This window comes from Sitophilus oryzae, unplaced genomic scaffold (assembly GCF_002938485.1).
Source record: "Sitophilus oryzae breed Bouriz unplaced genomic scaffold, Soryzae_2.0 scaffold_85_pilon_pilon, whole genome shotgun sequence".
In the NCBI taxonomy this organism is placed as follows: Eukaryota; Metazoa; Arthropoda; class Insecta; order Coleoptera; family Curculionidae; genus Sitophilus; species Sitophilus oryzae.
The window spans coordinates 202,478-225,087 of NW_022147483.1; the positions used below are offsets into that span (position 1 = coordinate 202,478).

Below are 22,610 nucleotides of genomic sequence, written 5' to 3' on the forward strand. Positions count from 1 at the left end.
TTAGGCGTTAAGGAAAAAGTTATCTGCTTACCTTTGGTTATCTCTGCACAACCACCGGCCTATTACAGTTAAATTTTAAATCTTCCATATTTCAAACCCTTTTACCTCCTGTTTTAAGTTCATTTAAAGGATTCTTTATAGAATATATCTGCTGAAAAATGTCTAGTCTTTTGTTAATTAGTGGTTTCAATTACACTTTATACTTTTATTGAGATGCGTACCTCAAAAGGAAAAAAACAAAACCCTTCAAAAAGCCAATGTTCTGTTAAAACTTGAAGTTCTTTGCAATATTCATAATATTTCCTGCAAGAAGAACAGCAATAAAAATAATTAAATTTAAGATCTCTTACACTTTCCGAATAATTTCACCGAAAACTACCACCAAACCATAAAAGGACGAACTTGCCAAGACGACGCTCAAACTTAGAACAGCGTCCTTTCAGCATTAAAAGCCACTGAATATTCCAAATTAAAGCCACAATTTCAAATTAAACTGGTGGCAAGTCGTCTCGTGGTTAAAAGCCCTCAGCCTCATTAAGAGAGGCAAATGGCAATTCGGGATTGCCAGGGATATAGGTAGAGTGAGACGCATTACTATAAATAATGATGTCAATATATTTTGTTTTTTGTAAAATTACTCATATTTTTGTTCAGTGCACATATGTTTTGACTATTTCTTTGGCGTTTTGCATTGGAATTGCCGCGGCGATAATTCCCTATCCGTTCGATAAATATTATTGTGCGGTTATAAATCGGGCCGGGGCAGGTAAAACGGTTAAATAAAAGATAGGGGCCCGCCGAACGCCGACTTTCAATTTATTCGCGGCCGTTTAATAACGGGCCTTATTTATGGCCGCGCTCGCGATATCGCTCACGATAATTTACGATTGTGCCGCGGCTACGGCGATACGCCCCTATAAACGCCGACGGAACCGAAATATCGCTCTACACGCTCCGCTTTTCTCGGCCTTAATACAATCATCATCCAACTTAACAAATTTCGATGTTTTGTTTGCGATTATACCAGCTAAATACGGGTTCTGGTTCTATTCAACTTAACTATCTATTCTAACTTTTGAGTAAGCTAGGCTATATGTAGCGCTTCAATACCGCTTGCATCCCAAATATGTATGAATGTAATAGTTTCGGAGATACAGGGTGTAGAAGTTTTATTTTTATTTCGATATTTTCCAAATAATTTCTGAAGTAACGTCAATATTTGGATGTCTGGGAGTTTTTAGCCATGAGAAATTTGATTTTGATGTGAATATTACTCCTACTTGTCGGGGCCGCCACCTACATGTGTTTTAACTGGTTTGAAGAGTATTATTAACTTTTCGTCTGCACCTGTATAAAACTACTGAGTAAAAAATATACATTTCCGTGGTTTTTTGCGTAAAAAATATATCTTGGTAAAAATGACAATTTCAATAAAAAAAAATGTGGGATTATTTTTTAAATTAATTTTGGAATAAATTTGAAATAATCGAGTTATTTAATTATCGATAGTAACACCCAGGCCGAAGTACCAGACCTAATATACACCGTCCAGGCCGTAATTCTGTTCGGAACACGGTCGCACACCGATGACCGATGGTGGATTATTAATGCGAAACGGGGGGGGCGACGGACGGACTCCGTGCATGTCCGGGCCCCATTAACCTTCGTAATGGTGCCCCTTTCGCGTTCTGCATCGCATGCTGCCCCGACAATTATCGCTATCCGTTCGCGCCGTCTTTATTATGTCTCTCGCTCCCCCCTCCTCGGCGCGCTCTTCACCGCTGTGCGAGTTTAATTTATGGTAATTGGGGGGAAATTATGTAGAGTGAGAAGGGCAGAATGGGTTTATTACGGGTTTCTTTGTTGTTTTATGTTTTTGGGGGGTTGGTAATGACAGACAGGCAGAGGTTGTGTTTCTTGAAACGGGTGGTATTTTGTATGGGTCAGAATATTTTTGACTTGTATTTGTTTGAAAGTGAATTCTAATGAAATAGAATAAACCGTATGATCGAAAAAAAAACGGTGTCAAAGTTAAAAAATTAATATAAAACTTGACAAAATTTTTTTTATACAAGATGATAAAATGGTATTTTATCGTTAACCGAAAAGATTAATTAATTTTTTTTTTTCAATATTTTTTTTCTATAGCGAGTTACGTTTTAAAAAATATTCAGAAATTATTATTTCAAGGAGTTTAATACGAGTAGAAAAAATATTGTACTGGGTTGGCGTTGATTTCTATGTAATTTGACAAATAAATAAAGCTGTCTCTTTAGTTGTCAGTTTTGAATCAATATTTTTTAATTCTCTTTCGTGTCGATTGCTGATGAATTGGAGCCAGAAATGGCTCAAAACGAAATAAGTAAATTACCAACAGATATTCAGGCTGAGCCGACAAACGCTATATCCAAACTACTTCTATTTAAATCTGGAATAACTTATGAAAAGAAATACAAACATTTTCAAAAATAGAAGCAATTAAAAAACGTGCGAAAAGAAATAAAGTTTTTAACCTATCCTCGCTGTTAAAGTATCATTTAATCTCCCTTGCGGTTAAAGTACTATTTTATCTACTATTTTTGATAGATATAAGGCAATTTTGATAGTTGCTATGGAAAAAAAAAATTAAGAAAAATTAATTTTCTTAATATTACAGTATATCTTTCACAAGCCCTCCGATACTTTTTTTATTATAATTATAATTTTAAGCCAAAAATCTACTCTCTGAAGGGCTTAAGTACACAAAGGGTCCATTTAATTTCGGAAACATCGGACTATTAACCCTTTTTAACGCCTGGAAATCTGGCGAGCTCGCAAAAATCCAGAAAGAGGATCAGGAAAATGATGGCGTCGTCGTTTTTTCCTTTCAACATAATTCATTTTTATACTCCCTAAACGGTTTGGCTAAAAAATGTTAATTAAATTAGAATACTTTGGTTTATTTTAGCTATAAAATTAGTAAATTAAATTAAGAGATTCAAAAAGCTTCATTCGAACATCAATCCAGCAGTAAAATACAAAAACATCCGTAACTAATATTAAATTTTTGATGAAAAATCCGCCGATTAAAACAAGCAATTCCCTCTCAAAGACAAACGATCTAGTATTAAGTCGTTGACAAATCGCAAAAGAGCTTCATTAAATCTGCAGGGCTTTCGAAAAATGGCTTCGAAGTTTTCTTGCCGATTCTCAGCAATAAGAGTGCGAACCAGGGGGGACAATAAGGAACAAAAATGGCGACCATTAGTCTCCCACTCTTAGAACGTCACGCCGAATTTAATTGGAGAGCATTTTTGGAGTGCTGGCTCTTGCCAGCTTCCTCTATTTTTCTTCATCTTTCCAGACAGTCGTTTACTTAATCATCCGAAAATCGTCTTCGGGATGGACTTAATGAGGTATTTGTTAATTGGTTTAGTTTCGGAAATGGCACTCTTTAATTGTTCTTTTTAAGTTTTTATTTTATATAGGGTGTATTAAATAAGTCTACCCGAAAAACTTATATTTCTTTTCCGAAGAATTTCTCAGGATGGTACTGGCTCAAACACAACGTTAAAAAACAGAGAAAATCGATAAAAATTCCAAGGTGGGATCCTTATTTTTTCTAAGGCAAGATTTTCCATTAAAATATTTTTGATAAAAAAAAGTTAATTATTGATTTAAGAGTCCGAAAAAGTAGCAAAATAAGCGTTCGGCATTTAACGTTTTATGTAAAACTGGCTAGGTATTTTTACGCAAATGAAGAAGGAAATTAAAGATAAAGGATTATACCATATCCGTATTGTAGCACATTTTTAGACAAACTTCTTTTATTGCCGTTTCCTATTTTCTTCAGCAAGTTTTCTTTGTGGGATACATAGAGTAGCTTAGCGGCTCTATCATTAGTAAACCTGTTTCTCTTTTTTGAATGAATATGACTATAAACGCTAAAACTGCGTTTCGTGGCAGCCGCAGATGCTGGCATCATCAAAATTCGTGAAGCTACTTGTGATAATGAAGATGAAAAACACAGTCCTTTCCATCAGGAGACTGGGTTATCAAAAACTATTTTTCCATATGAAGCTATTTCCAAATAACTTGCCACTTCTACAACGGTAATATGCTATTTCATCTATTATTTCTTGCTCCTTTATATTGAGTTTATTTTTTGATATATTAAGTATATGCATTCTATGGCAAAAAGAATTTGGGTTTTATCAAGTTCAGAACCTGATTTTAGATTTAGTAATTCTGCACCATAATGAATGGGTTTAATAAAAAAATTTTCTCTTTTGTCAACAAACTCCAACAATTCGGATTTTTCTTTGTCGTCAAGTGAGGACAATGCAAGATTATTCTGAATTACCCTTCTAATAACACAAAATGCTTTTACAGCGAAATGAATTTTGATCAGGGATTCCCTCAACGATAACCATTTAGTCGCAGGGCCAGGTTGTCACATATGCTTTAGTATACAAATGAATGAATGATTTTATTCGAATAAAACCATTCGATAGTTGAAATCATTCATTCAGTAACCATTCGATAGTCTAATTCATTCGATAGTTCCCATCGCTAGTTTATAGGGTTACAAAATGATGAAAGATATATTAATAAACATCGGGTTTGAATCGTTAATGACAAGATTTAAGTACTTTTAAAAATATTTCCAATATTCCCAATATTTCCGAGACACGTTTGGAAATTTCCAATATTTCCATTTCCATGGAAATATTTCCAACGGAAAACACCAGAACATCTCATCACTGAGTGCGCCGAGACGACAACAACAAAACTTTGGTACGACTGATATCGGAGATGGAGAACTAACCTCTATAAAACCGTTTCAGATAGTGACTTTTGTCAAAGCCTTTAGACTGTAAGATGAGATATAACCCTCGCAACAATGCAGAGTACAGCAAGGTCTCAGACAGTCAAGGATAATTTATAACAACTGTAATGCGTGGTGTGTGACCGTCTTTAGTAAACGTATGCGGGCGAGAATATGTGTTGCGGGGATCGAGGATGCGAGAAAATCGTCTGGCAATGAAAAACCTGCGGAAATTTATGGCGAAGAAAATCGTTTTCTTTATGTACGGGCCGCCGTAACAAATTAGGTTCGTTTTTTAGCGCGACGCCCTCGTAAATCAAGGGGGATGAAACGACGCTGGCGCCCTACGGCGGCGCTCGTTTATATTAAAAAATATTCGGCGCAGAGTCGGATATTTCCACGACGATTTTACTGAAGAAGCAGTTTTCACACTTCATAGGCGTACCCAAGAAGAAAATTAGCTTGTTGATTGACGTATTCTTATTTTTATTATTCTTAAGAACCTTTCCAGCAGCAATGGAGGTCATTGTAGATCTAACATCACTGCATATTGTCGTCGGCATATATGCCAATGCGACAATGATTAGAACTGTTTTGACGGAACCAGTACTGGTATAATTGTCAGCTCAGTAGCTTGGAACATCCAAAAATGGAAAATTCCACCTCTCCAACTCTCAGTGGAGCACTCTTAGTGAAGTATGACGTACAGATCTGAAGAAAACGTGATGTCGGTGAGTATCAAAGATGTGATGATGGTATCCAAGAGAATACAAAAATTACAGAAAAACATCCTTTGCATATTGAGGGGTTTCGAAATGAACTGGATCTTAGAGTCTTAGAAGATAATTATGGAGAAAATGAGAGTTAAAGTTTTTTAATGTTACTTAATTAAAATAAAACAATCTGTGGAGAAGGAAACTTGACACAATGCTTTATTATATTTTAAATTGTACACTAAAGTATCTCAAAATACAACTGTAGTCGTTTTTGAGAATGTTTGTTTATACTTTTTTGGATTTGAACCATTTTATCTCTGAAAATATTTGAAATTTTAGATAGAAATTGGTTCATCGGTACATTCATCGTCATTAAGGGATTTTTTAATTTCACATTGTCTATTAATAGTGTTTTCTCCGATTTTTATGAAAATTATGGTATATAGGCGGGATAAAGGGAAGAAGATTTTTAATGTGTTGCTTTTTAGAGCGTGTTACGTTTTACGTTACGTCTATTTGAAATGATAATATTTTTCTTCCTCGTGCAATTTTATTGAGATCATGTTATTGATTATTTAAGTTAGATATCTAAGTATTTGTAAGTTAAGTCAGATATCTAAGTATTTGTAAGAAAAACAGCCTAACTTGTTGATATAGTAATAGTAAAAATAATGATAAATCAAACTATACTTTAAGAATCGATAGAATCAGACCTTTCAGGTGACTGATAATCTGATTCACTTGGTGCAAATGGTTCAGACTTTGTTTCATTGTCATCCATTTCATCAAAAAAATATTTTTTTGCTCTAAACATTAATACGTGTGTTAAAATCGCGCACAGCGTTACATTTTCTGGACTTGATCCAGTTCACTCCTAAAAAGAATCAACAGAATATTCTTTCAGAATTTCTTCATCCACCACCACTAAAATTGATCAGAGATCTTTTATTGATGATTCTCCCTTCTTAAAAATACCACAAAGTATAATTTAGTGACTTATTCTTATGTTGTCTTTGTAATATTCCTTACTCCAAACTTTTTTCAACTTTACGTGACGTTTTCAGCATCCCAAATCGAATTGTTTGGTCCGATCGAAGCTTGTTTACGTCCGCGAGCTTCCTGTTAAACACTTGATGACAGGCGATGTCTAAAAATTATGCAAAAGAGGAAGTAGAAGCCGTGAAAGCGATACAAGCGCCACTTCGGGCCAATTTGCGAGCAATTTTAAAAAACGAGTAACCGACACCCGGTTGTCGCAGATGATATTTTTAGGGAAAAATGTATTTTAAAATGATAAAAGCTCTCTAGTTACCGACCGGATAAAAGAAGAAGCCTTAAAAACAGAAAAAAATATATTTTATTTTTATGAATAAATAAAAAAGTCAAATTAATATTCTTGTAATTTATCAAAAATAACTGAGATATTTCGAAGTCTATCGTTTTCTCACTGTATCTGCGGCTCCATTAAAGCTGTTCCGGCTCCTGGCTGCAATTAATCCGGGTGAAATTCCGGGGTAGAGGCCGCGGTCACCGGATTCGGGCGGTCTGCCACCTAATTCACTCCGGGTTTATTTACGGCGGGAGCCTCTCTCTCTTAATTCACCGGAAAGGCCTTTTTAATTTCCTCCAAATTAACACGTCATCAGAGAAAAGGAGAAAAATTGAATCGTATTAACATTGCAGAAGATGTAAGGAGATTATTTATTAATTAAAGATATTTTTTATACAAGACGTTAAAATGGTATTTTATCGTCTTGTATAAACAATATTTTTTTCAATAGCGAGTTACGTTTTGAAAAATATTCAGAAATTATTATTTCAAGGAATTTATTACGAGTAGAAAAAATATTGTGCTGGGTTGCCGTTGGTTTCTATGTAATTTGACAAATAAATAAAGCTGTTTCTTTAGTTGTCAGTTTTGAGCATAGATAAAAGAAAATAATCTACTTGGTTTTGAGTCAATATTTTTTAATTCTCTTTCGTGTCGATTGCTGATTGAATTGGAGCGAGAAATTGCTCAAAACGAAATAATTAAATTACCAACAGATATTCAGGCTGAGGCGACAAACGCCATATCCAAACTACTTCCATTTCCGAATAACTTATGAAAAGGAATACAAAAATTTTCAAAAATGGAAGCAATTAAAAAACGTGCGAGAAAAATAATGCTTTTAACCTATCCTCGCTGTTAAAGTATCATTTAATCTACCCTTGCGGTTAAAGTACTATTTTATCTAATATTTTTGATAGATATAAGGCAATTTTAACAGTTCCTATGGAAAAAAAATTACTTTAGGTTTTGATAATGTTTTTGCCCAAAGCAGTGTTGTGTCCAAAACTTCTTCTCTTTGAGTTTTTAAGGAGTTCTTGGCCTAAATAAGAGTTAAAATAGATGAAGGTATTCAAGAAAGCATCCATAATCTTCAGGTGTTGTTGGAACATACCTTGAGTTGTCCCAATATACCAAGAACCTCAACTGTTCAATTTGTTAACACTATTCGTCAAAGCACTGAAACTATACAATCTACAGTCTCTTCAGATGTGGATGGAACATGCCATCTGGAGTACCATATTGTATCTAAACCCTATCTGCTTTATTTTTTAAAAACGTTTTCCATAAAAGTAATTATAAACTGCATTCCACAAGAGCCACCCATGTCTTCAGATGTCGATGGAACTTTGGATCCAGAACAGTACCTGTTTAGCTTCGTAAAGACTCAAAAATGATATTTAAAATACATGTGAGTATCCAAGAAGCCATCCATATCTTCACTCTTTACTCTGAGAAGTTCCAGTATACTAAGAATATCTCTTCCTAATTATTAATAACTTCTCCAACAAACTGAATGTTAAAACTCCAGCGAATTTACAAGAAATCATCCATGTCTTCAGATATGGATCGTTTTTGCCAATACCTATTCGACCACAGTAAGAGTTAAAATATCAAAGGGCGTACCAGAAGACAACTTGCTTGCAGATGTTGATGGAACATGCCATCAAGAGCATCATAGATTCCTTCTCTATGAAGACACATTTTAGAAACCAACATAATATTATTGAACAATGAAAGAGTTCCACAATAAACAAAATTCTGTAATATTTTAATATAAATCTTCCCTATTTTATTCCCTTTATAGAAAGGGTTTCGATTTGTTTTAGGCGCAGGGACATAATTTTTAATTTTGCCGCTTTTGGCTGCGCAGATCCGACCGGGCCATTACTCATAAAAGAATGTAAACGCAATCGGCGAGCAGTTTATTACAAGCTCGATTACAGCGAAATTTTATTGTAACCGTAAATTTGAATAATCGGAATTCTGTAGCGACGTCCGCTGCCCGATTTCGGCAGTTTTAGCGCTATTCGACTTTATTTTTGGGAATATTTACCAGTACACAGTATTATTGTCGCAGGAGAACTGTTTTTTGTGTCTTTTTATCCAGAAACATGCCAAAATTTTTCAGCGCCATGCTTATAGTCCCAATAAGTCCATCTCGCCCCATTTTATACACCCCCAACTCCCTCCAATGAGTTACGAGCTTGCCCCATCCCTTGGCCTGGAGTTTCCAGTGTTGCTCCGGTCGTGATATATGCGGTGTTGAATTTTAATGCGCTCGTAAATATCTCGCGTGCGAATGCCCATTGGAAAACCATTAGGACGTCGATGAGATATGGCAACGTCGCTGGGGGATGGATGAATGGATGGAAACCCTCAGTTTCCGGTGTGGGTATAGACTTTTTCAGAGTCTTTCAAATGTTTTGGATAAGGTTAATATGGTAAAAACTTTAGAAGAAAAAACCTATGATACCTACTAAAAAGCTTATTTTCTAGGCTTATTTTAAATTTTCCTGAAAATGTTCTAAACAAAATCTATTCTCGCGTCATCTTAAGGCTTTCCTTTCTTAAATCCCTTCCTCTTTCTGGACACTATCTCATAATTCCCTCCGCTGAAACTTCCAGGCGATCCAGCCGAGGATGGGAGAACAAACAGAACGGAAATCTTTGGTCAAACAGTCTTTTCGTCGATGCCGGGATCTTCCAGGATGCGTGGGAGACTTAGATAAAACGATTTGCCGGGGAATATCCCTGGAAGACGCGTGATCCCGACTAAAAATTAGGGATTAGGGCTCGATATTAGTCGGGTGGCGTCCGTTTTCAAGCTTTTGAGTGCTGGAAATCTTCTAATCCTTTTAATTTTACTATTTTTTTGTGTATTATATTGTTTTATCTTGAAATAGGATCAGGAAAGTTACACTTCCCTGTATATTTTTCTAAAATTATTTACAAATATTTTTATTGGCTAAAAATATTATTAGAATTCATAATCTGATGACTCTTTAGTTTTAACATTTATTTCATTATGAAATTCTGTCAACTAAGTAGAAAAAACAAGACCATGCGTAGGTATATGGGTTAGTTATTGTTTTACAATTGTTACGAACACGCAAATAAATTTATAACACTTACAATAAATTATTAAATAATTCTTAATTTTTTTATATTATTAAATGTAACGTTTTTTTCTTTAAAATGGTGGTTCCAAAGAATACTGCTAAAAATGGTAAACCGAAAAATGGTGATAATGACATCAGAAAATCTCCCAGCCCTGAACCCTTTCAAGAACCCGACGGGATGACAACGGTGGATTTGAATAAAAGTGATGATTATAGTAGTGGTAAGTTCTTTAGTTTTTTTTTCATACATAAAAATATCTAATTTTTTTTCTGTTAGAAAATGACATAGAAAAGGAAAAAATTAAGAAAAAGGCAGAAATAAAATATCTGACCAGATTAATGATAGTTCTGGGTTCGTTATTTTTGGTTGTAGTTACGTTTTTGATATTTGGGTTCCTCAATAAAGGTAACAAAAGTTAATTAGCTTATTTAAAAAAAATCGAATATTTTTCTTACAGAATTTGATTTATTTACCACCATACCAGTAGAAATAAGTCCTAGATTATACCAAACTACAACAACAACTACAGAAGAACCAAAAAATGGTCTAATAACTCCAGAACTATTGAATGCAATGTTCCAATCTGAGAAATATAGAGATCATCTAAGCCTGTGCAGAAGAAAACCAACAATTGAAAATTGCTGTGTTATATTTCAAGATGAAGATTTTCCTGAATTTATTGAGTTCTGTAATGTTGACGACATGGTAAAGAATTTGGTGGAGTATGAAGTACAGAACAGGAAAAAACGTGATGCTGATGAGTATCAAGGATTTCATGATGGTCTTCAAGAGAATCTGTTCTTGCAATCGAATATGTATGAAGCAACAGAAAAATCTCCTATTACAGAATTAGCATCTGAAAAAAGTGAAATTTCTTCATCTACCACTAATAAAATTGATCAAGGATTTTTTATTGATGATTCTGGAAGTACCACAGAGTATAGTTTAGACTTACAAGCTCTAAAAAATAAGTCTGGTGCAGTTTTCAATCATAATTCTACATCAAAATCAAAATTTGATGAACCTTCTTCTGTTACTGATAGCATTCCATTAAATAAAAACTCTAACGTCTCAAATTCTGAATCACCAACTGCTGAGAATGATAATTCTTTACCTGAGCCATCCCAATCTCGTGCAAACTCCAACCAGCAAGATTTCAGAAACAAAAATAAATTTGATGTCTTTCCATCTACTAACGAAGACCTTCCAACTAACCAGCAAGCACCCTTTTTCAACCCATGTCTATATCCTTATATGCCTCCTTATGTCCAAGCTCCCAATCCAGCCGTTACTCAAGACCCAGGATTCCTCAAGGTGGTTCCAGTAAGCCAGCCGAGGTTCCAAAACCAGCCCATGTACGTTTTGAACCCACAGACTTTGTATACTATGCCTCAAATGCATGCACCACCTCAATCTATGTATCCTATGATGATGCAGTCACCTTTTATGCAAGGTTTCGTTCCTCCAAACTATTTTGGAGGTGGTATGAGTCCTCCTGTTCAAGTTGCATCTCCGGGAGGTCAGTATTACATGTGCAATCCTATTCCAGCTCCAACCAATCAGGTAGCTAGTGTTTCTGGAGTGGAAATCAGAAGGCAGGCTTCAGACTTGCAAACTCTAATGGAAAATTACGATTCACCACAAAAGTAAGGACTCTAAAATGATTCTTTTTGAACCTAATCATTTTTTGATTATTTTTTTAGCAACAGAAGTAGAGAAGCAACATTGATATGTCCCATTGGAGAACATGCTTGCCTGGATAACAGCAAGTGTCTTAAGAACAGGCATATCTGTGATAGTGAGGTTCAATGTGATGATTCTAGTGACGAAATAGAATGTTCCTGTAAAGATAGGGTTGGTAAATTGAGAGTTTGTGATGGATATTGTGATTGTCCTAATTGTGATGACGAACAGGGATGTTTTGGTAGGGTTTTTATCAAGAAATATTTATTATAGATACCAAAGAATATATTTTATTATTAGGTTGTGAAGAGAATGAATTTTCCTGCGATGATTGGTCCAGATTTCGCAAATCCACTTGCATTCCAATCAGTCAGCGATGTGATAACATCAAACAGTGTGAAATTACAGGAAAGGATGAGATGGACTGCTCTATTTTGGCAGATCACATCGGACAGTTTCCTGTAAACAAAATTTCAAACTCCGTAGGGTTTTTGCATCGAAACTACAAAGGAAAATGGTACCCTACTTGCTTTGGTACCGAACTTTGGGCTTTGCAAGTCTGCCAGGTTGAAGCTGGACCTAGTAACATGTAAATTAATCTCTTTTGGTCTCTAATTAACTCAAATTTCATTTTTTATTTTTCTAGAATTCCGAAATCTCACATGACATTGACTACAAACCCTTACCAAGGCCTCTTCATCAATATCCTGCCAAATGACGAAGTGAGTCTAGTAAATACATGCGTCCAAGACCGAGCAGCTTTTGTAGAATGTCCTCCTTTGTATTGCGGTCTTAGATTCCTAGTAAACAACCCTTACAGATCTCAAGAGATCGACACCAGCGTCGAAGACATGCTCAGCGACCTTGAAAGGGCTTACAAAGTGAAATTTGATGAAGGTGAAAGAAGTAAGGACAGTTCAAATGAAGAGGAAGATATTTCTTATAGAAGCGCATCAAGAATATCACGTTCGAAGAAGAGTACTGATAATGATCTGTGGCAAGAACGTTTGGAAGAAGCTATAGAGAATTTAGAGAGGTCTGTAAGATCTCCAGATAACAGTACCAACGACAATATACTGGAAGAAAGTAGAGTAGTTGGTGGTAGGGCTAGTCAGCCAGCAGCTTGGCCTTGGTTAGTGTCAATTTACAAAAATGGCGTGTTCCATTGTGGAGGAGTACTTATAAGTGAGTCCTGGATCCTTACAGCTTCTCACTGTGTTGACAGGTAAAATTATGACTCCGTTAGTAAGATTTTGGTTTGGATAATCCAATTTTTCAGATATTGGAAGTATTATTATGAAATTCAAGCAGGATGTTTGAGAAGATTCTCGTATTCCCCCATGGACCAAAGAAGATTTGCTAAAGTTATTATTCCTCATGAGTTTTATAGCAAAGCCAACTTAAGAAACGATATTGGTAGACCTAGAAAAAAAAATGAAATTCTCATAAATATAAAAATGTGTTTTTTAGCTTTGATAAAACTATCTGCACCAGTGAGGTACAACAGATACGTCAGACCAATATGTATACCATCTGAGGCAACTGCAGGGAAGAGTTACTTGAAAGGTCCAAGTCCAGGAACCATTTGTACCACAGTGGGATGGGGTGCTACAGTGGAACATGGTGCAGACCGTAAGTAAAAATCCTTTAAAATTATTTTATTATTTATTTATTTATCTACCAATCTTCCAAAGTTATTTGGCTCACACTGAATATATCACTCAACTGACAACTTAGAGAATAAGTCAAAGTGTCTCTTTGTCTTCTTACATCATCCTCGATATTGATTAGGATGTTTACATCCTTCATTAAACAAGGGAACTCGTTATAGATCAAGGAATCTTCCTTGATCAGTCTTGGAAATGCATCTAACTTTTCTATAGGCAGACAGACATTTTCTGATTTTGCCAGGGATGTTATGATATTCTCTTTACACTTTTCAGACTTTTTGATTTTTGTTTTCATTTCTTCTTTTATAGCACCTCGAGATTTCAGCAGCATTAGTCTTCTGTCTCCGGGACTAAGTCGTCTTCTATGTCCTGTTTCCATCGCGAACTCTTCCTCGCATTGTTTTAAAATTTCCGGATTAACGTTTTGCTTCAATTTCTCCAAAGTTTCGTCGATGAATTTTCTGCAAGTTCGGTCTTTGATCAAACTATCACTCGCGTAGGACCAATAGGCGTTAACTTTTTTAATGTCCTTCAGAGTTTTCAGGTCTAGGTAACTAAAAATCTTTTTTGTTACCCAGATCGGAAGAATCTGGATCCAGTCTAGAACTACATCCGATTCTTTTTCTTTCTTTTTTGATTTTTTCGAGGCGGTTTTTTCAGGTTTCGTTGATGTTTTCTCGCCTTTTTTGTCAGGTTTTTTGTCGGGTTTTTCGTTTTTTGTAGCAATTGGGAATACTTCTTGTCGATATTTTTTTATAAAGTCGTCCCATTTTTTTCGCATTTTTGAAACTTCAACAGACATGGGGTGATCTTGCGGATATTTGTCGGTATCATCCAGTTCATTGGCTATAATTTGTTCCAAATCTACAAAAGAATGGAAGGTGTACCATACGATCGAAAAAAACGGTGTCAAAGACGGCTGAGAAATGACAATCGATGATAATTTATTAAGTCCTAGACGTCATCTACCGTGTGATCGAAAAAAAAACGACGTCCAGTTTCCATATAAACTTATATATAAAATGACAGCGATCTTTATTTCACAGCCATCGCTGACGCCGTTTTTTTTTCGATCATTCGATCATACGAGTAAAAATGATTTTTATATGGTGTATAAAAATCTTCTATGTATAAAAATCGATATTTTTTTTCGATTTTATTAAAAAAACTATTTTTTTAATAAAAATATCATCGATTGTTATTCCCCAGCCGTCTATGACGCCTTTTTAGTCGACCATACCAATAAGTATGGTTAAGATCGGCAAAAAAAAGTTTTTTTAGTTTCACTCAAAGTGAGTTGTTTGGATCATAAATGACCTAAATACAAAATATTTTCATGGTGTCTCTCTGTCTGTCTGTCTGTCTGTCCGTCTGTAACACGATAACTCACAAACTGCTGAACCGATTTTAACCAAATTTGGCACAAAAATACTGTGGCACCCGATAATCTGGTCATTAGTTTTTGGAGGGGGTGGGGGTTGGTAAGGGGGGATGGGAGGTGTTAAAAATTTTTTAAAAATCGTAACTCCAAAATTACAGTAGCTAGAGAAACGCGGTTTTCACATTAAGATTAGGAATAATATTTGCAACAAAATTTGTAATAACATCAAAATCAGTCAAAGTCGCAGTTTTTGAGATATGTATTAACATATTTTAGTATGGGTGGCTATACGTGCCTCCCGGCGCCAATTTTTTTTACCCGTGTCATCGGCCATGCCATAGATCTGCATACTTTCCGCTTTTAAAACAAACTTTTTGTATATACCCAACAGAGGAATATATAGCTTCCTTTTCAAGCCATTCCCACCCAATCTCAACAGCTCTATAAATAGTTTTAACTGTTTGTCCTTGTTTAGCGTGTTAATCCATTGCAGATCGTTTATACCTATTTCTAAAAAATACGTTTTTTTAATAATTTTGAATTAGTTTTTTTTAATTTTTACCTCGGAGATAAGCTTTGTCCAGTGTTCTGTCGTGATCGATCAAAATTTGATTGACTTCCAATTTAACTTCCGGCCTGGTATCGGCAAAAGCGGCAAATTTTCCGAAACAAGTGTAGATATAGGCTAGACCCCTGACCAGCACTTCTGAATGCTGAGTTTGTGATGCCATAGCGATTATGTAGCTTTTTTTATGACGCCAGGACAGCCTGACAAAATACTCTTCAATACTCTTGATCCTCATCTCAAGCTCTCGGTCTCTATCATCTTTTGCTCTCTCAACTTCCGCCTTCTTCTGCGTGGCACTGTTAATAATCTCTTGTTCTTCGGTGAAATCTATGTAACTGTCCAATACAGACACCATTTTCTTTGCTCTAGCTGATCACATGCGTGAAGTTGACGTTCCGATCATCGAACACTGCAGCCACAAGGAGGATTCTGACTTAGATGAGATTTGCGCAGGTATTTTTGACATAGAAACTTTTGACTAAACAATTTTTTAACGTGTATTTGCGAAGGTACCAACGAAGGAGGTAAGGATGCTTGCCAAGGCGATTCGGGAGGACCCCTGATGTGCAGGAACCCAAACAACCCAAGTCAGTGGTATTTAGCAGGGATTGTAAGTCATGGAGAGGGTTGTGGAAGACCTAATGAGCCAGGGGTTTATACCAAAGTCAGTCGTTACTTGGGTTGGATAGCTGAAAGTACCAGAGATAACAGACTGGCATATACCAGTCCTTTACAAAAATGTCCAGGTTTTATTTGCAATGGTACCAGAAGATGTATACCTAAGAAAAGAAGGTGTGATAGAATCGTAGACTGTTTGTTAGGTGATGATGAAGTAGGATGTGAAAATCGATTTAAAGATGTTTTTAAACACTCTAGGTACTGATATTTTTTTGAATTATTGTTTGGAAGTTATTAAATGTTTTTTTTTAAATAGAAAAAGCGTCTTGGGACCGGTTTCTGACCCATCTGAGAGCATCGAGAATGCGCTAATACAAACTTTAGAGCCTTTAAATGATTTAAACTTACTGAGTAGCAGTTTAAATCAAACTAGTGAAAATGTAACCTTAGAAAATATAAAGGAAGATAACATTGAGGATGTAACTGAAAAAGAAACAGATAGAGATGAAGATGAAGATGTCTTGCTAGAAATGAGAAATATTTTTTCTGAAGAGGAATATTTCAAATGCACGACGTATGTTATTTAAAAAAATAAAATATAGTAATAATAAAATATTTTCTTTTTAAGTTTGTTACAGATAATCCCAATGGACAGGAGATGCAACAAAATCGAAGACTGTGAAGATGGAACAGACGAAACAAACTGCACTTGTGCTGACTACGTTAGAAACATGGATGCCAGTGCTATTTGTGACGGTATTACTGATTGCTGGGATGCATCTGACGAAGAAAACTGCATCAAATGCAATTCCACCCAAATGGTGTGCAGACTCAGTCAGAAATGCATTGATTTATCCAAAAGATGCGATGGTGTACCTGATTGTCCTCAAAATGAAGACGAATTAGACTGTGGTATGTTTTAATTTCTTTTTTTTTTATTTTTTTTTTAATTCTGTGTATTTCTAGTAACTTTAACCAATGGTCACACTCTTACACTGGACAAAGATGAACGTCCAATGTTCAAATCACGCGGTATAGTGACCATTAACCACGCAGGACAATGGACACCGTACTGCTTTAACAGTTCTTCAGAAAATTCAAGTGATGAACCTTCTGTGTCAACTGTCATTTGTAATATGCTCGGGTTTGACGAGTACCACACTTACAGCAAGTACCAGCTTGAAAATCGAAGTCTTAACATCAGTTATTCTATGAAAGAAGGAAGGTTATCTGAGAGGGTTGAAGAAGAATGCGTGAATTGTTGCGAAGGACTTTTTATTAGGTAAAGTTAAGACAGATTGTGTTCAGGGTTGGGTAGGTGGAAAATTGTATATTTTTTATCGTATTTTCTACACGTAGAAAATTAATTTTGTACATTTTTTACATGTCCAGACGTAGAAAATTAGTTTTGTAAATTGTAAGCCTTTTTTGAGTTTATATTTATTTCAAATACTTCAATCACAACGATATCTCTAATTGTGAATACAAATGGTTAATATACAGGGTGACAATTTGAAAACGAACAGTATTTAATATGGCCTCTACCGATGATAGTATGAAAAAGAGGTAATATTAATTAAAAAAAAATAGAAGTGAAAAAAACGGCTTTAAATATATACAAAATTAATTTTGTACCTGTTCTCAGATTTTATAAATTTTCTACTTAATATTCTCCATTTTCTACGCACTTTTCTACATACACGTAGAAAATTAATTTGCTACGCGTTGTTACCCAACCCTGATTGTGTTAATTTTTTTCTCGGTCAAAATATCCTTGTAATTCAGAGTTATTTTATTTATTAGCTGTTCTAATGTATCTATGAGTTCAACTCTGAACTACAAGTCTCTGGAACAAGTCAAAGAGCTGTATTTTTCTCCATGGACTGTGGCAATTTATTCTAACGGAAATTTCAAGTGTATGGGTACGCTTCTGGATCATTTCTGGATAGTAACATCCAGTGGATGCTTCAACACTATTACCAAGTATTTTTATTTATCTAAAAAAAATTAAATACTTTGGAGGATGATATTAATATTTTTATAGATTACATTTCACCTATGTAACGGCTGTTTTTGGTAAAGGAAAATTGAGTTTACCTATTAGAGGTCCTCACGAGCAAATAATAAGAATAATAGAAAGCATTGTGGTCAATCAGACTGATATAATTTTACTGAGATTAGAACATGATGTAAAATTTAATAGATATGTTCAATCAGCTGATCTGGATGTTAGGTAAAGAGTTGAATGTTTTTTTTAATAATAATTATATATTAACATATTTTTTTTAGGCGAGAAACTCTTCAAACTGAAAAATGTTACGCTGTAGGACGAGACAACGATAACCAAGCTCTTTTTGTACCATTATCACCAATGAAAAATTGTATGGTTGGATATAGATGTTTCGAAAAGAAAATTGAAGTTTGCCAGGTATATTTTTTTCTGAAAATCCACGTAAAAAATTATAGTGTATTTTTTTTAGGATATACATCCCTGGAGCGGTACTATATTCTGCGATTCACGAAACGGCTGGTACCCTGCGGCAGTCTACAACGAAAAAACCGGACATTGTGGGTTCTCTCACGAGAAAAAGTATACCAGCTTAAAGTATTACAAAAATGTAATATTTTCGGCTATGGGTAAGAAATAAAATATTTAAAACAAGCTTAATTTAATGTAATTTATTTTTTTCTTTCTAGAACAACCTGCAAAGGAAATTACTTCAATTATATGCCATGGGTTTAGGTGTGACCTCGGCAACTGTATTTCCAAGGAAAAACTTTGTAATGGAATTCCGGATTGTACTAGAGGAGAGGATGAAGAAAACACCCTGTGTTATGAGAAGGAAAAACAATGTAATGTTAATGATAACTGTGGTAAGAAAAAAAATCAAAAATGTTAAAAATATTACATGTATCACCATCTAGCGGCTGTTTACTCAAGTTTTAATGGCGCAATATACACTCAACTGGCACCCTAAAATTTTCATGTCTTTTAAAGTTTTATACAGTGTGTTCTAGTGAACCGATTTTGATGGTTTTTTAAGCAATTTGTAGCTAAGTTATTTGACTTTTTGGTATGCCTTTCTAAATTAAAAATGAAAGTTTCCATCTGTCAATTATACGAGGGAAAACAAAATGTTGATAGTTCGTTGAAAGATTGGAACACCCTGTGGAGTACGCTAACAAAGCAAGGAATGTAAAAATTGAGCTAGGTGATAAAATGATTTTTAAATTCATTGCATTGCTAACATATTCCACAGGGTGTTTCAAACTTTCGCTAAAATGTCAACATTTTGTTTTCCCTCGTATAATTGACAGATGGGAACTTGCTTTTTAATTTAGAAAGAAACACTAAAAAGCCAAATAATTTAGGTGGAAATTGCTTAGAAAATCATCAAAATCGGCCCACTAGAACAAATATATTTTTATTAAACTTTAAGATACATACATGAAAATTTTAAGGTGCCTATTTTTCAAATTCTCCTCTTTTTTAGTATGTCCTTCAACAGATTTAAAATGTCCCTCTTCGAATAAATGTTTCCCGAAATCCTCGTTTTGTGATAGAGCAAATAATTGTGGAGAATTTGAAGACGAACCAGACATATGTTCTTGCAAAAATTACTTAAAATTGACAGATCCAGGAAAAATATGCGACGGCGTGGTGCATTGTATGGATAGGTCTGACGAGGATCCGGATATTTGCAGTTGCAAACTTAACGATTTTGAGTGTGGAAAGTATGAATTATTTATAAAAAAATTTTAATGAATTTTGATATGTTTTTTTTTTGTTGAAGGAGTAACAAATGCGTGTCACAAGAAATGGTTTGTGATGGATTCAAAGATTGTCCTCATGGAGAGGATGAGACGGTTTGTCTGTCATTACAGTCATCAAATCATGAAGTGTAAGTACATATATACAGGGTGGCTCAATGTTTCGAAAAAGCTCCTTGCCAGAGTTTATATAGTCTATAAAATGAATAACTTTGAATTTTGACCGTTATTTTTACCAACATGGCAAATATAAAATCCCTCTATCAAAAAAGTTACTGATATTCTTTAAATTGAGTGCCTGAACTAGCCTGAACGAATCAGATAGGTAGCTCTTTTTACTTTCGTGAAATAGAAAAGGAAAATAATAAAACAAGTGACAATTCTTCCTCTTCTTGCAAAAATCAACACGAAATGTCATAATTGACAAAAGTAAAATGTCATCAGCTTTTGACATTTCTAAATATTAGACCAATGCCGTCTCTATTAGAACAGCCACGAGGCGAGATTTATGACGTCACGCTAGTTAGATAATACGGATTAATAAATATGTTGGAGAATACATGGGAAACATAATTATTCCTCGTATTTTTGGTTTGTATTTTAAAAATGATATAGTTTACATGAAATATACATAATATACAGTTAATAAATACAATATAATATATACCGATTTATTGTAATAAATACTTTGGCTAATAAACATGAACCATACAAATGCAGCAAATGTTTTACAATATAAAAATAATGAATAGGTGGTACATAAGATAATGGGTAAAATGTAAAATATATTTTAAATTTTGGGGTTCGAAAATCAATCTAATTTAACAAAAAACATTCAATATCTACTAATAGTGATGTATTATTATTTGCATTCACAAAATTTATTTATATATTATAATATTTACTGCAATTAATAAACTAATATAAATTTGTCAAAAGATGACCACATATTTTTTTAAATTATTATTCTTAACACAAAAACTATCTACATTGACTATGGAGTACGATTTCAGTCATATTGTAAAACATTTGCTGCATTTGTATGGTTCATAGTTTATCTGCCAAAGTATTTATTAATATAAATAGGTATATATATATTGTATTTATTATCTGTATATTATGTATATTTTATGTAAACTATATCATTTTTAAAATACAAACCAACAAATCGAGGAATAATTATGTTTTCCATGTATTCTACAACATAGTTATTAACCTGTAGTATCTAACTAGTGTGACGTCATAAATCTCGTTCCTAGGCTGTTCTATTAGAGACGGCATTGCGTCAGCACGGCAGCAAGTTGCTAACCTAATAAAATTAACACTAGAAAAGCCCGCGGGAACTGTCAAATTCAAAGTTATTCGTTTTACAGACTATATCACAGATTCTCTCTCCAGTTTTTTTCTAAAATTTTCCTCGCAATAGTAACGTATATTTTAAAAATATTTTCACAGCAAAATCATAGATATATAGGGTAATTGAAATTGAAAAAAAAAAAGTCATTTTATTTTGATAAATAATTTTTATAGGAAATATTATACACTAAGACACAATAGGGTGTATTAAACCAAATGTTTTAACATATTTTTTCATTTCTAGAACCAATGCTGGCGAAGTTATGAGCAGAACAGCTGGAATATGGCATTCTGGATGCTTCGAACCATCGTATTCCATGACAAGCCTGGAAAAAATATGCAAAAAACTTGGATTTACAGGTAAAAATTAATAATCTTGTCCTTAAGAAAATGTAAATATAAAAATAATGTCTTTTTTTCAGGTGGTAGTGCAAGTCAGCTACCTTCACCCAAAAATATATCAACCCAAATCACCTTAAGGCCAATCATGGATAAGTTTGATGTCGTCTGGATAAGGAGATCTCCAGGAAATAAGCTGAAAATCAGGATGAGATCAGGTAACGTGCCTTATGTGAGACTGGTCCCAGATGACAAGTGTCACAGACTGTTTGTTGCATGTATATAATTTTTGGTATTTTTTGTAATAAAGTGTTTTGTACTTTTAGTTTTTTTTTATTATTTTGCATATTTTATTTTTTTAGTTATATTGTTGCGTGTCTTTATTTTATATTATTTTTATATTCTAGTTGGGCAAAGAACATTCAGGAATTTTAACAGCATTTTATAGAGATTTGTACGTAAATATTGACATTGATCTGTTTTGTACTATAATTTCACAACAAAAACTTTTTTTTCCTTTACCGCATTGAAAAAATAATAAATCAACAGAGAACATTAATAAAATAATAATAAACACCTCTTTTTTTAATAATTAAATAAATTAAGACAATATTAATTGAAAAAAACAATTTTAATATACTCTCAAGTTTATTTATTATCACTGTTTATATAAAATTCAACTAATAAATATGTCTTCAAATTATTTTAATCATTTTAAATAAGTATTTGATCTTTAACGCATTATTATTCCTTTTAAAACTAATTTGTTCTATTTCAAATTTTACTTTAAGCCCGCGGAAACGATCGCAGCGCCAAAATAAATCGTGGTGGCGTCTTTTGTAACTATATTATTGTGTGGCGCCATTTGTCGTTAATTAGTAAATCTACACTGCTGACGAAGAAGTTTTCTGTAATTACATATTTCTAAATTACAGAAATCTGTAATTTTGATAGAATTCTGTAAAAAAATCGACTGTTGTGACATCTATCAGAAAATAGTTATACTATTCCTTCAAAAATTAATTAAATTAAAGAAATCTACTTTTTCGAGATCCCAGAAAGTTTTTAATCAGAGCCATCTGTTATTTAAATTTAACACTTTTGCTAATTTTAACCAAAGAAAATTAACGCCGGCCGGTCTCGCTTGGTTTTTTTTAAAAATTCTAGCTAAAAAAATGATTTTATTGTCTATTATTTATTAACAAACTTTTTCAAAGATTCTGCTCGACCCTCTGTAATAGTGAGTAC

The 22,610-nt window shown here is 34.0% G+C and overlaps 2 protein-coding genes across 5 annotated transcripts; one reads left to right on the forward strand and one right to left on the reverse strand.

The window, feature by feature from the left end:
* The first annotated feature begins 9,218 nt into the window (after positions 1 to 9,218).
* Positions 9,219 to 21,657, forward strand: LOC115890059. 4 transcript variants are annotated; one of them, XM_030910178.1, is made up of 23 exons: positions 9,219 to 9,297; positions 10,067 to 10,196; positions 10,253 to 10,381; positions 10,434 to 11,622; positions 11,680 to 11,900; positions 11,960 to 12,248; positions 12,306 to 12,884; positions 12,939 to 13,075; positions 13,130 to 13,291; positions 15,648 to 15,731; positions 15,788 to 16,154; positions 16,213 to 16,470; positions 16,525 to 16,808; positions 16,863 to 17,178; positions 17,700 to 17,879; positions 17,941 to 18,129; positions 18,186 to 18,324; positions 18,377 to 18,533; positions 18,594 to 18,770; positions 19,391 to 19,631; positions 19,691 to 19,798; positions 21,268 to 21,383; positions 21,446 to 21,657. In XM_030910178.1, exons 1-23 carry the CDS (start codon positions 9,223 to 9,225, stop codon positions 21,646 to 21,648), a joined length of 5,730 nt encoding a protein of 1,909 aa, XP_030766038.1. In that variant the 5' UTR covers positions 9,219 to 9,222; the 3' UTR covers positions 21,649 to 21,657. The 4 variants fall into 4 exon arrangements, with proteins under 4 accessions (XP_030766038.1, XP_030766040.1, XP_030766039.1 ...); XM_030910180.1 differs by having other exon boundaries at positions 18,594 to 18,749; XM_030910179.1 differs by having other exon boundaries at positions 11,686 to 11,900.
* LOC115890060 lies at positions 13,311 to 15,670 on the reverse strand. Its single transcript, XM_030910182.1, has 3 exons — positions 15,273 to 15,670; positions 15,029 to 15,220; positions 13,311 to 14,193 (listed from the first exon to the last, which is right to left on the reverse strand). Exons 1-3 carry the CDS (start codon positions 15,631 to 15,633, stop codon positions 13,337 to 13,339), a joined length of 1,410 nt encoding a protein of 469 aa, XP_030766042.1. The 5' UTR covers positions 15,634 to 15,670; the 3' UTR covers positions 13,311 to 13,336.
* Positions 21,658 to 22,610: the final 953 nt, after the last annotated feature.